At 38.0% G+C, this 15,610-nt stretch overlaps 1 protein-coding gene across 1 annotated transcript in view; it reads right to left on the bottom strand.

Moving 5' to 3' along the window:
* ADGRD1 (adhesion G protein-coupled receptor D1) overlaps positions 1 to 15,610 on the bottom strand; it is a 161,667-nt gene that overhangs the window by 32,046 nt on the left and 114,011 nt on the right. Inside the window, exons 21-22 of the mRNA XM_062590274.1 lie at positions 8,471 to 8,537; positions 7,370 to 7,436 (exon numbers count right to left, since the gene is read on the bottom strand). Of these exons, the coding sequence (XP_062446258.1) occupies positions 7,370 to 7,436; positions 8,471 to 8,537 (134 nt within the window). The remainder of the gene's footprint in view (positions 1 to 7,369; positions 7,437 to 8,470; positions 8,538 to 15,610) is intronic.

Raw genomic sequence — 15,610 nt, 5'->3', positions numbered from 1 at the left:
GGATGTGTTTGGGTAGGGGTCCTTTGTGCTTATATATGCACCTACTTCAGAAAGCACCTTCCTCACTAGACTTTGTGGTGTATAATTCCAGTTCCTTCCCAAAGTCAGCTTGCAATTTAAGCATGAGATGTATTTTAAACTAGAAATAAGGAAAACATGTTAAACTTAAACTCTGTCCTTCAACAGCTATACTCTTTTGATGTCAAACTCAGCAGAAACATCCAAAAAGTGAAAAGAACTCCCACGAGAGATCTAGGAAATCTTGAAAAGACTAACGTTAAAGAGATGCAACAAAAGAAAGTTTGCTGTGGAGTCATAGGTGAAGAAAGAAAGGAATCTTTACCATTTAAAGGAGATGTGGCAAACGCAGTCTTGTTGTGAAAAGACCTTGGGTTTAAAGAAAAAAGAAAAGCGAGAAGGAGAGAATGTGAAGGTGAAAGACATTTTCCCCCCTTCCTGTCCAGAATTACATATCAGCTACAAAGCAGAATATTTAGCATGAAGTTAAGAACAAGAAAAGAACAAACCTGTCTTTAACTAGAGAAAGAAAAGAAAGAGAAAAATTCAGAATGATACAGTTATCAGTTAAAACTCAATAACCGTAATCTATTTTGACATATATATTCTAATGTTGGGAGATCAGGGGGTGAATTAAAAAATGTTCACATTTGATGATAATAATTTCCTTGATATTTTTCAAATCATCGGTCCACTCTTTTAATTGTAGCTACATAAGGGCAGAACCTCACCTCGTGTAAGGTATGAGCAGGAGCTGAGAGAGAAGCTGAGAGAATTCATTTTCTGCCAAGGCTGTACAGCCCGTCCAGAGCGTTCCTCATAGGAGCTGACAGCCTTTTAATTACAAGTGAACTCGTTGTTCAAACAGCTTTATAAAGGTGAATAACAGTTTCAGTGTTCAGTGCCACTGGGGTGGTTTTTCCTGTTCCCACCAAATCATATTCTGAAAATATTTTTTTCTGACTTCTATGAGGCAGTAATGGGAATTTTTGAGCAACTCATTTGTATGCTGAATGTGTAGGTTGACTGAAGCAGCAAACAGTGAACATAAGGAGGCTACATTTTCTGTTTTCTTCCTCTTTTACTCCTCCTCCAAACTCTCCAGTCATTTCTACTGCATGTCCACCAAGCAACCATCCTCGCTATTTCAACTTTCCAGGGGAATTTCACAGGAAAGGCCTCTCTGTACCCCTCATATCTTTCCCTGCATATTATCTTTTAGTAATCTCATTTAGTTTTTATCAAAAATACCGGTTTTCCCTTCTGACATTACCTTGGGGATGTCTCACTAACAGTTCTTCCATTCTTAACTCTTCAGACACTGCTAGATTTTGCTTTCTGCATAGCATTTCTAAAATATGCAGAATATGTATAAGTAAGTAATGTATTTTGAAAATGCTCATGCAAAATTTCCAGTGTTGGCAATCAAAAGAATGTCTTGCCAAGTCAATGAAAGTTATGGTAAGTATGATAAGTGCCAATAAAGGAATATTCAGAATCTTACAGATTCTCAGTCAAGTTGGACATGAACACTAGGATCTAGTCATCAAAACAACACAAGCTAGTCTCAATGGAGACAGAAACTAGGTGGTTTTCCAAAGCACAAACTGTTCAGCATTTCTAGTTGAATTTTAATTTCATAATCATATATATGAGAAATGAAATTGAAAATTTTTTTGATATTTTGAATTGTCTAAAATGGAGGTTTATAAATATATTTTGAGATCCTGCTCTTGTCCAGTCAATGTGATTACATCCCTTTTGGGAAGCATCAGTAACATATTTATCAGATGAAAAGGAAACATTGTGATCTCACTGCAAATAAAAAACAAGGTACTTGTAAAATTAGCAATGAACCATTATACTCAAGTCCCCAAGTTCTTTGTTTAAATTTCCTGAACTACTTGAAAATTTTTGTTTAAGTATTTTGAGAAATTAGGGTATTCTCATCCAGTCTAAATAAACAGATTAGCTACAGATGTCTTCCTTTGTTAATGTTTCAGTAAGCAAAGCATGGAGGTATTTCCGCTGTCATTATAACAGGAAACCAAAATACAGCCACTGAATTGTTCCTTTAGTGATTTTTTTTGGCATTTTGCATAAATACTGTGCCAATGATTTGAATAGGGGAATGCTTAGTTGATGAAACAATAATTGTATTTTAGCCTATATCACAAAATTCAGTCTAGGAGAATAAACATTTAGATAAGAGAACTGTGTATTGCTCCTATTTCCTACTTTTCCGGAAGGCCAGATTGCCTGGCAGTTACAGTTATTTTGCCTCAAAATTACACACAAACTTAGAATTTATTTGCTTGCAGGCACTGACCACATTCTACTTTTTTAAAAACACAGCTAAGAACAATAATGCCCGTGTCCTAATGCACAGGGCTCCTTTCAAGTTGGCTGGACTGGCCGCAGGCACTCGCCACTCTTCGTGCATCCGCAGGAGCTGCCAGTTCTCATTATTGCAGGCGTCATCCAAAGCCCACCAGAACTCATGGAAAGATCCCAGCAACTCGGTGAGCTCTGGCTCATGCTAGTGCCGGCTTCACCTGCTGAAAAATCATCAGATCGGGACTAGAGTTTAATGGGTAAAAAAAGATCTCTTTCAATATTATCTTTTCTCATCAACATTCCTTCAGATCAGCTTTTTGGATATGGAAAAACACAAAGTGCATGAGCCAAACTTTGTTTTCTTAATCATGCAGTCCTACTTATAGGAACAGACATGAAAAGGAGAGCATGCTCTGACCTACAGGAACTATTACAGTTGTAGCACTTAATGCTGCAGCCCTTTGCCAACAATCCCACCAGGAGACTGTGAAGGTCTAACTGCAAGAGCAGAACAAATGCAGCAATCAAGTCGGTGGAAGTTTTGTCACAGAAAACAAAGGAGCAGAAACGCAGCTTTAACTCCATGTCAAGGTGGATAGCTTTTCAAAGGGCTGCTTTGCTGTTTTACAGAGTTTTACAAAGCTGGGATAGAAATAAAGTGAGACAAATTCTTTCCTTCACTTAGGTTTCTTTGCAGGGTTTCATCATCCACATTCCCTCTAGGTCTCAGGAGATTTTTACTGCTTCTTTAGTACAGTGCAGAAATCCCATGAGTAAAACCCTCTGATCTGGTGTGTTGCATTTTAGCCAGGGAAAGGCTTGGCAGTACAGAGGAATAAAAAAAAAAAAATAAATGGATAAAGCATATTGCCTTAATTAAATCCATTGATCAGCTTTCCTTAAAACCATAAACTACTTTAGGCTCCTCTTCAGTTTCAGGCAACGGTATAGGGAGCTAAAATGGACTCTTCCAGTCCACGCTGTAACATACTCTCTGATGGTGTCAGTTAATTTGATTCCTATCACAACATCATTAGTAGCATACTAACGCTGCAAGTTATTGCAGCTGCAGCCCATTGCTACATCACATCATAATGATTACTGTGTATTATACATTTCCATACAAAGCTAATCAATTAAGTTAGACTGATGTTCAAAATTGTGGGAGTGATTTTAGAAAGTCTGATTCCACTGTTAGCTAAACTAGACCAAGTGCAGAAAGAATAGATTAAATTATGTTATTTTGGATTTGTAGGTGCATGACATAGTATTAACTCATGTAGTGTTACACTAGTCAGAGCTGAACATCAGAGTAAACCATTAAGACTGGAAAGGGAATGCACAAGAAAAATAGTAAAATAAAAAATGAAACAGATCCCTGATTTCTCCTTTTTCTTAACACTAATCTTTCGTTTCTAATTTCTTACAATTTGTTCCCTTGTTTTAAAAAAAATGTTGCATGCTTTCCTGTGAGTTAAGTAAGAAGAAATTTAATTTTAAAGTTGTTAAAGCACTCATAACTGAGTGCTAATAAGAAAAAGTGAGAAGCTTAGCTCCTGTGATCTGTTAATTTATGCTCCAGTCCACCACAGCACTTAAGTATGTACTCAGTTTCAACAACTCTGAAGACTTCGATTGTTCCAGGGCTTTTGAATGCCATGGGTCCAATTCAGTCACTTTTTCTTATGATGAGTGATGCCTAATAAGGGACACAGCTGTCACTTTTAAATTAGTAGACCTACTTGCAGAGTAAGCTGCTGTTCAACATAGGAAAATGAGCCTAATTCTTCACTGCTACTCATAAAGATATGATTAAATACCATGAAGCCAATAGAACTTACTAAATCACGTATGATTGGGAGGTATAAGAGGAGAACATCTTTTCCTGTGTGTTTAATATAGCAGCTGCAGACAGTGATGGCAATGTCCACCTAGGACCTAAGTTCCCAGGAGTATCATATGAAGATACTGATTACAAAGCTGATGACCCCACAGCATTGAATTGTGTTAGCAATATGCTAAGGAAACCATTCAGCTCCACAAAATTGCTGTTTAGTAGAAATACATGTAGAAAACACCAGGAAAATTACTATTTACAGGAAAAACAATAGAAAGAACTTGTCACTACAGCCCAGTATTTTCACTGCACACTCAGCTGGTTCACGGTTTCTAGCATCCCCACTGCTCCATAGACATAGATACTTTCAGAAGAATTTCCTTAATTTTGCAATATCTACAGAAACACACCCAGACAGAAGATGGCTGATAACAAACAAAGCCTTCTGCCAGAAGTTCTACTATCTTGTTCCAAAATATCAGGTGCTTTGTTTAAGTTTTTCCTTTGAAGATATTTTTTCTCAGACCAACTTCAACTGAGATTAATTTGGTTTCAAGTTAATTGCAACAGTTTTCTTGCAACACTGCCATACAAGGATGTTGTTAAGGTTTGGGTGTTGGTCTTTTGTTGTTGTTGTTGTTTTTTGGGGGGGGTGGGAGGAGGAGGAGGAAATGACCTTTAAACCTTAAGAAGCAACTGGAAGCCAAAATACCTACATGCCTACATGTAGAGGGAATTATTTCTTTCCTCACATCCCTTGACTCAAACCCCAAGAAAAGCACTCTTTGGATAAGGGAATCCACATAGGGTTGGGATGTTCTGTGAATTATTGCCCAAAAAAGTATGCATGAGTATTTTCTCCCAGTCATCCTCCTGGTACATCATCCTGCTCAAGGCTCCATGACGTCTCTAACGACTGCGAGGCTGCGGCAGGACAAAAGGAGGATGTGTCTGCCTCGGCTCTGGGGAGTGAGAGGTGAAAAGAGCAATCCCCCTGTTTTCTTCCCAGCATAATCCTTTTTCTTGGCAGGGAAAAATTATGGATTAAAGTAGTCAAAATTTGCTTTTTATGACATATTTTCAGAGCAGGACACTAGTTCATGCAACTCGTTCATGCAACTAGTAGCTAATTTGCTACTTAGAGAACTCAGGCATACGTGCACACACAAAACAGTGTTTAGACTTGTTATTTCCCTATAGGCACTAACACATTTTTCAGATAGCATATTCAATGCCCAGAGAGAATAATTTGTAAACCAGCTTGCTGCTATTTTGGGCAGAGCTGGGTTTAAACTGTTTAGCAAATAGTTCTACATGGATCAAACTTGTGAGCTCATTCTTTCTCTTTCTCAAAAAATTTGTATCCCTACAAGAATATAACTTGAGCTGTACAGATATTATATATTGTAAGTGATAGCCAGACAGTTAAACCTTTACTTTTATGGCAAGCAGCTATGCATGCAAACTGTTGAAGTCTGTGCTCACTCAGGCAAGTAAGTGCTTTACTATCGGGCATGTTTTGATTAAAAGTGTCTTTGGACAGGAGCTGGGAAAGATTTGATTTTACTGGTTGCATCTCGTTTCCTCTGTTGTGGCTAAACAATGGCAGGAAAACAAGTGCTGATGTGATAAGATGATGTTTGAGAATTACATTATTTTAAATGTTCTCCAGTCATCAATACCTACATATCTTTGAATATAGAATTTCATACAGAAGGTCAAAGGTAGAGACAGGCAAGAAATTAAGCTTGCTGGAGTACAGTCCAGAGCTGTTTAGTCAGTTCTAACCCAGCGATCAACATTTCTTATTTATACCTATGTGCTTTCACCTAGGTAAAAGAAATTCTATCCTAACTGCACAGGGCTTTTCCAGTGCTGCTATTAATCATCTGATGAAAATACTAGCATGAAGCCAATTTCTGCCACATCAATATACCATATATTTTTTTTAATGTGTGTATAGCCTACTGTTTCAGCACTTGCAGCCTGGAAGAGATGCTGGGCTGGGCTGCCTATGAGCGGTGCAGATTTAGCCATCTCAAGTTCAGTGTTAGGGTATCCACTGAGCTGCAGCTGCAAATGGCCTGTGATCACAAGGCGCAGCCAAGCTGCCATCTCCTGCTTGCCGAGCAGCTATGGAAATATGCTGTACTGAACACTGGCTATAAGGAGGGCTCTCCGTCTTTCCTGTGGCTTGTGGAGATGGTCCTTCTGAGCAGGATCTGGGGGGGTTTCTCTGTGTGGGGAATGCTGGGGATGTCTCTGGACTTTCCCTGGGAATTCCAGCTTTCTCAGGGAAGTAGAAGGTAGAGTCACTAGCTTCCTCCTGATGTTCCTCCAAGCAAATATCAGGCTCTCATTTTGACCTGCACATCCTTAATTGGCACCGTAAGCACAGGCTTTGGTCTAGATTTGGGCTCATGTCTTCAAAATCAAAGTAAAGCTTTAAAAGAAGTAATGATTTCACTGATCAGTAGGTCTATTTCGCTCACATTAGAGCCCACAGCAAAAATCATATATAGCCTGATCAATTACGGTATTGGAAATAGTGCTGCAGAGGAATAGTCTCCCACTTAATCCCTGCAAACAACCCTGACTCCATAAGCAACCAAAGCAATTAAGTAACAGTTCTCTGTAATTTAATGCGTGGGCATGATTAAACTGCAGTAGGACATTCATGTATCAGTATCTGAGCCGTGAACTCACACCTGCCTCTGGAAAGATTGCACCCGTTATCACCGACACAAGCGACCGTGGCAGCCACCTGGCCTACACACAGCCATATACAACTATATACGAAACACATCCTGCAGAACTGCTTCTTGCCAGGGCTCTTTCTCAGAACCAATAAAGCCTCCAAGATTAGCCAGTTCTGTGTAGTTATTAATGATCCCAATAGGCTTGTTCAGGAAAGGACTGTCCCAGAATTTTAGGCTGTACTTTCGTCTTGGACTAGTAAAATGAATAGTGTGAGAATTAATATGCACAGATGAATGTACAATCACGTGCTCACTAAAACTGGAACATAAACAAAATAATTCTGAACCATTCATCTCTGTAGTTCAATCAAGTTCAACAGCCTGGCACAAAAATTGGCATGAGACCTTCAAGTAAATTCCTTGTGTGGTTGACACAGATGTGCGATAAGAAAACGGCAGCAGCAGTAGGTTTACCTACCAGAATTACAAATAATGCTGGTGCCACAAAAGCCCAGATTGCTCCATTCTCTAGCGAAAGCCAGCAGCTGCAGAGAAAAAGCAGAATGATTTTTAGATCAAACACAATCATTTAATCAACAATGTTCTTAACCAAAAAAAAAAGAGAGTAAAAGAGAGTGCAAAAAGACTGATGAGTTTTAAAAGCAAAAGACTTGATAGAGCATCAGCAAGGACTTCCTCTCTCCCCACATCCTCAAGGACTCGGAGGCAGGATCTCTGCTTTGTATCCTGCAGTGAGCCAGCGCAGCTGTCTGCTCCGACGCGCCTTGGCATGGCATTGAGGATGGAAAGAGAGGGAGAAAGGAAATGTAGTATTTGTTATTTGTTGTTCCTCTCTACTCTGCAGTGGGCCTTCACTGGTTGCTGTGAGCACTGTCATGGTAGCAAGAGAAAGATTTAAGACTTTTCTTCCTTGCCTAGCTGGGAAACATGACATAAATGTCACACTTCTTTCTTACATCGGTGACTATAAAAGCTAGTTTACCACACAGAAAAAACAACTGTTGTTCCAAGTCTTCTGCTTAAACTATGGTAGGATTGAAAACTACAGTATTCTCAGATAAATTTAGGGTTTCTTTTTTTCCAATTTAGACTGAAACTCTGTTCAAATTTCTTAATAATAACAATTCTAAATCTTCAGATGTTTCATTGAAGTTCTTTTTAAAAGAATAAATATCTTTAATCAAAGATTATTCTCATCTCATTAGCTATGGTTCAGTCTCCACTTCACTCTCAACGTGGGTTAAGCAGAGTGCTCACATTGGTGGTCACTGTAGGTGCCCTTACGCCTCTGCAGCAAAAGGGAAAAACGGACAAAACGTCTCAGGAGCTTATAGTGTATAAGTACAGATGTAGCCTCAGCAGTAAACAGCAAACCTGAGTTTCTAGACCTAAGAATATGCCTACAAAGCACAATGCTTCTGGTTTATGCAGCCTGTCTCCCGACTCATCAGCAAGATGGTGCTGAACTATGGCCCTATTAAAAGATCTGCAAGAGTTAGCCTGCCCACCGCATTTTTCATTCTTATTGCAAGTGGAGTGAAGACGCTTTCATACTCACTTTTTACTTTCTCCGTAGCTATCTGTGGCTGATGCTGCAGAAATTATGCAGATCGCCAGCGGGCAGCCTGCAAAAAGTCAAAGTTGGTGGCAGTATTAGTAACAAAAGTGCAGCTTCCAGTAAACCATGCAAGTTCAGCTAAATTGCACTTGGACAACAGAACAGCTCAGAGTTATTCTAGAATTCAGGCTAACTCTGAGTCCAGCTGTGTAATATAACATGTTTTAATCAATTAACTTCAAACAACAAAATGACTTTTCAATAAAGCAATAATTTAACAGTTAAACTGAATTAGTTCTAATCTCATCAAGAATCCCTTTTTTTTTTAAACTCATTTTTTTAATAGAATTTTTTGCTCTTGCTTTTCAAGAAGTGATATTCTGTGGTGCAATGTCAGGCGTAAAATAAATAATTATTTTAATCACTCTCCCCAAATAAGTGCACCTAGTTCACAAACTAAAAAACAATCTAGGACACAGAGCTGAGCTTCTCACATGGGCACCTGACTTGCAAGCGAGAAGTCAGAAATCGTGACATTTCCTTATGCTAGAGCATTGCAAGCGGTCGTTAAAGACAGTTTTGAGTAGGCAGGAGCAAATTAAGATCCCACTCAGAGGCCCAAACAAGATTTATTTTGATATAAATACATAATAGCCCTGCGAGATCTCTGTGTTTAAAGTAGACTACGTTTCCAGATGGGCTTTGACGGTTCCCCGGGGCTGCATCCTGGGAGGTGCACGGTTGCTTTACAGGCTTACGTAAGAATTACACAAAGTCAAGACAACTGCGGTTCTGCCGTCAGCGGCAGCTGCATGTCTCTGGCCCGTTGCACTGTGATATCCTGTGGTGCCACTTTAGCACAGCTTTCCAAGCCAGTAGTTGGAAAGGAAGCAAGGTTTTTCTTGCCAGTAGTTCTGAACATAGTAAAACCTCATTTCTTTAAATATTAAGTATTTGTCTGTCAATCTCTGTATAATTTAATAAAATCTGAAGTTTGGGGTTCTTAACATCTTACAGAATTTAGTAACCAGGTCCCAGACAGAGTATTATGTATGATAGCTTAAGTAAAGTACCAGTTTTGTCTTACATTCTACTCTTTTTTGCCTGAGGTTTTTACAAAATCCTCTGATATTTAATTTCTGCTGACTCTTGCCAGCATCATCCTCAGAAAATTCTGTAAAATTCTCCTGTAATGGCAGGACTATAGTTTTTGAAAGAAATAGTTTGATTCTTTTATGACTGTGACTTCAAACAGCTTGTACTTATAAATGAGAGACACCCAAAAGTTAAAAAGCAGCATCTGCGGGTATTGTTTAGGTCTTAGATTTTGAAATTCCTTCCGCAGGTTGGAGTTTAACATCTGTGAACTTGGCTCTCCCACGCTTGCCTTAAAAGTTTTATTTGTGTAAGACCTAAGCAAAGGCAACAGTTGGTTTACTATCACATATGTGTATTAAGAAAGGACAATCCTATACACGTGTGAACAAATTCAGGAATACTCATATTCAACACAGCAATTAAGCACAGGCGTAAGCCCATCTGCTGAAACCCGCGCTGCCACGATTGTGTGAATGAACTATACTAAAAGGTTACTCAGGTGTGTCTGCATATTTCCAACCAGACCTTCAGTTAACGGGGGGACGTAGCTCTGCTGATTGGTATTGCTCGTCTTCGGATGCGAGTTCCCTTCCCGCAGCAAACAAGCTCTACCCTGATGACTTTGTTGCAGAAGCAAAAATACCTACACCTAACTCTCTCTTGTACTTCTCGTTTGCCTTTCTTTTTTTCCCCTCAAATCAAATGCTGGACATGCAAAGGATTTAGCATGACTCTTGATCAATTGTAAACAACAGTGAAGAAGAAAATTAAATAGAGAGTTCTTTGGGAAGATAATAAAAGTTATGCAGATGAAATGTAGTGCAGTCATCTGTATAAAAAGAGCTGTTAAGTCAGAGAAAGTAAAACGGTCTGCAGTCTACAGTGCAGTGTTTGTTTGTCTTTACTTTGCATTAACAGGATATTAAAAGGTAGATGGTAATGGAAGCAACAACAGGGTTTTCTTTCAGTGAAAAGGGAGTGTTTTTCCTCTAAGAAACAATCATTCAATAAATTTCATAAAGGTTGAAAAAACAGATTTAGCTTCAGGGCATCATAAGACTTGATCTGGACTAAAAAATTTATATGGATAATATATTATACACAAAAGTAAATGTGCTTGCTTAATCCTTTGTCAGTAATAATTGCATAAGAGCTGTAAAATTTAGTCTACATCCATAATAGGCAATCTTAATGTTGTGCTGGCACTGTTTTTCATCCATGAAAGAAATACGATTATGTTTTTTTACTGTATCTGAAATGTTTTCTCAGTTAGCAGATGTTACAAATATGCTCACCAACTCTACCTCAAATCACCAAATTTATGATGCAATAGACTGTACTTTCCAGAGCACAGCATCGGATGGAAATATTCTCGTACAGCATGCTGGCAGCTGAGCTATGGCACGGGCGACATCTGTGTCCCTGTAGCACCCGAGCAACGGAGCATCACATTCGAGCAGGGTAAATCATCCCACAGCGAGCTCTTTGCAGCTAGAGTTCCTCTGGTCCCCCAGCCAGCTACTTTAAAGCTATTTCCAGAATCCTGCATCAAAATACAGCCTGCAGAGCAGGCACAAACTCTAAATATTAGGGCACAAGAAGCCCCATAGCGCAATCCTTGCTCAGACAGGAGCCCGAACGGAGGTACTAGGGTGGAGAGTAAAACGAATGCCAGATAGATTATCAATGTCCATACTCTTCTTTACCATTAAACTTCATACCTAATCCATTTGCTTTAAATTTCTCAGGCACTAATGATAAATAAAATGAAAAATACCTGTAAATCTACATGCTGTATTTTGAAAGCTTCTGTGTCTTCTATATATAGTAAAAAACTGAGAGGCTATAGAAACTCTATAGAAGACAATTTGAAGCAAGCAATTTTAAGACATTAATTCTAAAAGGCTAAATATGTTATTTATAGAGAAAAGTGAAGCATTAGACACAAATGAAAGTATTTTTCTCTCTAAAACCTGAAATTTTCTATTTGACTTGACGGGGAAAAGTATATTCTCTCGATTTTTTTGTAGAAGTTAATTTCATATGATTTTCTTTTTCTCTCTTGGTTTATACCATATCCATGGAGATGTCTGGGACTATATTAAGCAGCAGCAAATAAGGTAGTTTAGATCTTTTGACAGCTCAGAATGAAATCTCTATTCTAAGCGTATATATCTAAAGGAAAAGAAATTGTGTGGAATAGGAAAACAGTCTAAGGCCAAAATGCTAGAGAAAAATCTCCAGTATCAGAAACTATATCACCAGCATCCTACAAATGGGTGAGAGGGAAAAGTTTTGATACATTAATCTTTGTGTGTTATACTGAATCACCAAGGCAACAAAGTATTCCCCCCCACCCCCAATCAGTCTCAAGGTAGTTTTAAAAGTAGGATATTATCATCTTCCTCAAATTGCTCCTCTTTTGAATTACCGACAACTGCAGGCTTTGAGGTAATTTTAGCACCGTTGGGACTAAAGATAATACACAAGAACTTCAATCAGCTCTGCACATTTGGTAACCTGCCTCTTTGATTACTGTTGAATTCATTTTACTGGAGTAGTATTTCTCAGAAATCTCAGTATGTGTTAGGAGATCAGCAATACTCTCTCTAGAGGTCCTTGATCTACTGTCAAATCTTGCCTCAAGATTCACCTTGTCATTAACATAGATTCTGCAAACTTTTATGCATGTACATCGCTTAAATAAGAACGATGTGTCTGGATTGTTAAATTCAAGGCTGGGGTTTGTCATTAGTCCAGGAACTGTAAGTTTACAATAGTTGAATGCATTCACATTTCAAGTAAAAGTGAAGAATGAAGAAATGAGCTACCTGCTTTGACTAACATGAGATGGGACATCCTTGTCTTTGACTGCTTTCTATCATTTTTGGTCAGTATAATAATTATCCAAGCCAAACTGTAAAAAAACCTGTCCATTTCTATCAGACATTGAAAGCTGTGCATCTATTATTGTCTCAGGATAGGACAGGAACGCTTGTATTTCTTTTGACATCTGCACTCAAGGCTAAATCACTCTCATTCTAACTGCCAAACAAAATAATTTTAGGATAAAGCTTGCAAGACTTTATCAAAATGTGGGAATTTTATGGGATTATATATGACTTTCCTCTATTGTATTTTCATCACGATCATGATGCAACAGACCAAATTCTACACATTAGAAAACAAGCTGAAGGCAGTACTGACTACAATTAGAGTCCTGATCTCTAATTAAACATTTCTAGTGAAATGTTTCTATGCATATTCTAGGCCAATATGCTAACAACAGAAAAAGTTGGGACCTGACAAATCTAGGCGTACTTTTAAGCAGTCCTCAGGCTTTGGCAATTCTAAGCGTCTACTAAACTAGTGAATGCAATGTGCCTTTTGTCTCTAAAAAAAGTCGTTATTCAGCAACATCCATTATCAACTCAATGAGTATTAGAGTTATGTACCAGACAGTGAACTGTGATATTGCTGACTGAATGAAGGTTAAGCAGATATTTACCAAGAGATAAACACTTTGGAGTGCAGTTGCCTAGTTAAATCATTTCAGTGATGTTTAGACACACTTTCACCAATGACATAATGTCAAATATGATTAAGGAAATTCAACATTTAATTCAACTGCAGATACTCTGAGCTGTACAGAAAGAAAAAAAAAAGAGAGAGAAAAGCAATACAAACTATTTTCTTTTCACAGCAACATGGTAGATTTACTGGATTTTAGAAAGCATATTTTCCCAAATCACTGCAGGAATAATAATTGGAACTTGCTTTCAAAAATTAATTTATTTGTCAAGAAGGACTTTTGAAATGATTTCACAGAGAAATATATTACTCTTATGTGGATGGTGTCTCCAATAGTCCCTGTGCTGCACTTACAGAGCTTGGCAACAAGTTTCTCATGCCATCCTTGCCAAGAACACTGCTAGAAGAACTGAATATAGAAAATTCTACTGTTGGTGCCTCCTTATTTTGTGATGAAAATCTATTTTGATCAAAATACCTACTGCTGGTCCTAAGGGATTGTCCTCCAGAGCTTTACTCAAAATACCACTGAAAACCCTTTTTAGCAAGCACACTGCATCCCACGGAGCTATGCAGCAATAGATTGTGCACTCATTGGGCTAATTACTGCCCCCTGAGTGACAGCAATCATATTGCAGTAGCCTGAGGCCAAATGCAGTATTCTGTTCTAGTGGTCTTGCATACAAATTTCATGCTCGTCCTTGTCTCTCCTAAATTGCAATGCAGATCACTACCATTTTACAACAAATAGGCCTTACGCAAAGTGCCAGGAAAAGAAGGGTGAAGGTATATTGTGATACGTATAAACCATGAATTTATTTACTCAAGATGATTAATGACCAATTGCAATTTAAGTTAATCAAAGCATCTGCTATAAGCAAATGCCCTAGTGAAATAAATGCCAGCTAGCTAATTAATTGTGGTTTTTTTTGCATAGCACTTTTGAAGGAGAAAATAGATCCCTGGCACTACATTTTGTTGATTTGATCCACTTGGATTTATATTTCATGCGCTTTAGATTAAAAAAGATCACAATAAACTTCTCTAAAACCAGCAAGTTTTTCTACATTTAGCACCCAGTCTAGAAGAATCTGCAGATCTCATGTGTCTTCAACCTTCAACGTGTCTAGAGTCTCTTACTCTTGGGCCCGTATGCATGAAAAGTATTAACATACTTCCCTTTAGCTGCTTTAAGTAGTGGTTTTATAAAAAGAAAACTCAATTGGTTTTGCTGAAAATAGTTTACACAAATCTACTGCACTGGAAGTGCAGTAAAACATCTTATAAATGCTTTTAGCACCTGGGAACTTTAAGGTGCATACTATTGGCATGAAAATTGGCCATTCCTTAAGGAAAATAAACAATGTTACACCAATCAGCATAAGGACACATTCCCTAAGTCTTTTAAGTGAAATAAATAAAGAGAATGTTAACATGATGTTAACATGAAGAATTGCTTAGCTGTTGCTAGTCCTTTAATTTGTATTAATCCATTTCCTTGGATGGTTTAAGAAAGAATAGCACCTTACTAACCTTAGATTGCATTAAAAATTGGCAAAGTTAACATATTTGCTGTAAGCAGTACAGAATTTTACTTAAATCCAGTACGATCCAGCAATCCGTGTTAGATATTAACTGTTCTAATAGAATGGCAACATAAAAAGAGCTGCTCATAAGTTTTATGAACTAAAGAAGGTAGCAGGAATGAAAAAATCATTAAATAAGTACATTAAAAGGACACCATGACTGACATTTTCAGGCCAGTAACTTAATGCTTTCTTCCATCCCCACAAACTAGTCTCTATCGTATCTGCAAATTCAGACTCAAAAGTGAACTTGGTGCCTGGTTAAGACAAACAAGTTCTCTTGACTGAATTAATCTGAGAAAATGTGCAATGAAGTTCATTTTTAACGAGTTTGGCAGTAAGGGTGTCTGAATCAGAGAGAACTTTTTTACTGAATCAGAGAGAATTTTTTTACTGCCTGAGTCAGATGGACTATTGGTTGACAAGGAACAGTGCAAAGAAGACAAACTAGTTACATGAGTGGAAGAACTCAAAAATATACCCTCTTTGCCAAGATTCCCTGAGCATCAGCTATTCAATAGTACTGAGTGAAAATGTTACTACCTTTCTTTTTAGAGAAATTGGTCAAGAAATGTTGTTTGCCCATCAACAGTAAAACTAACTTGGGGTTAAAGGGTGTTGCAGATCAGATAGGCAATTAGAGAACATCTAGATGGTGGTAGGAGAGATTATACTTTGGTTCCTGCATTTAAAAAGCTGTACATTGTTATCTGTGATATTCCTGTATTGAAGGACATTTTTATTCTTTATCATAACACCGAGCTTCCTTGCAGCCTCTTTCGCCTAGGGATTTCAAGGTGCAAAACATGAAGTCCAAAACTAATGAACTCTTGTGATACTCCTGAAATACTGCGCCCATTTTGTATGTATGGTGACTTCAGAATACAGATATAAGTTAGAATCAAAAAAAAAAAAAAAGAAGAAG

Source organism: Rhea pennata, chromosome 17 (genome assembly GCF_028389875.1).
Source record: "Rhea pennata isolate bPtePen1 chromosome 17, bPtePen1.pri, whole genome shotgun sequence".
Classification (NCBI taxonomy): Eukaryota; Metazoa; Chordata; class Aves; order Rheiformes; family Rheidae; genus Rhea; species Rhea pennata.
The sequence above is the reverse complement of the archived record's forward strand: the minus strand, read 5'-3'. Positions and strand labels throughout refer to the sequence as shown.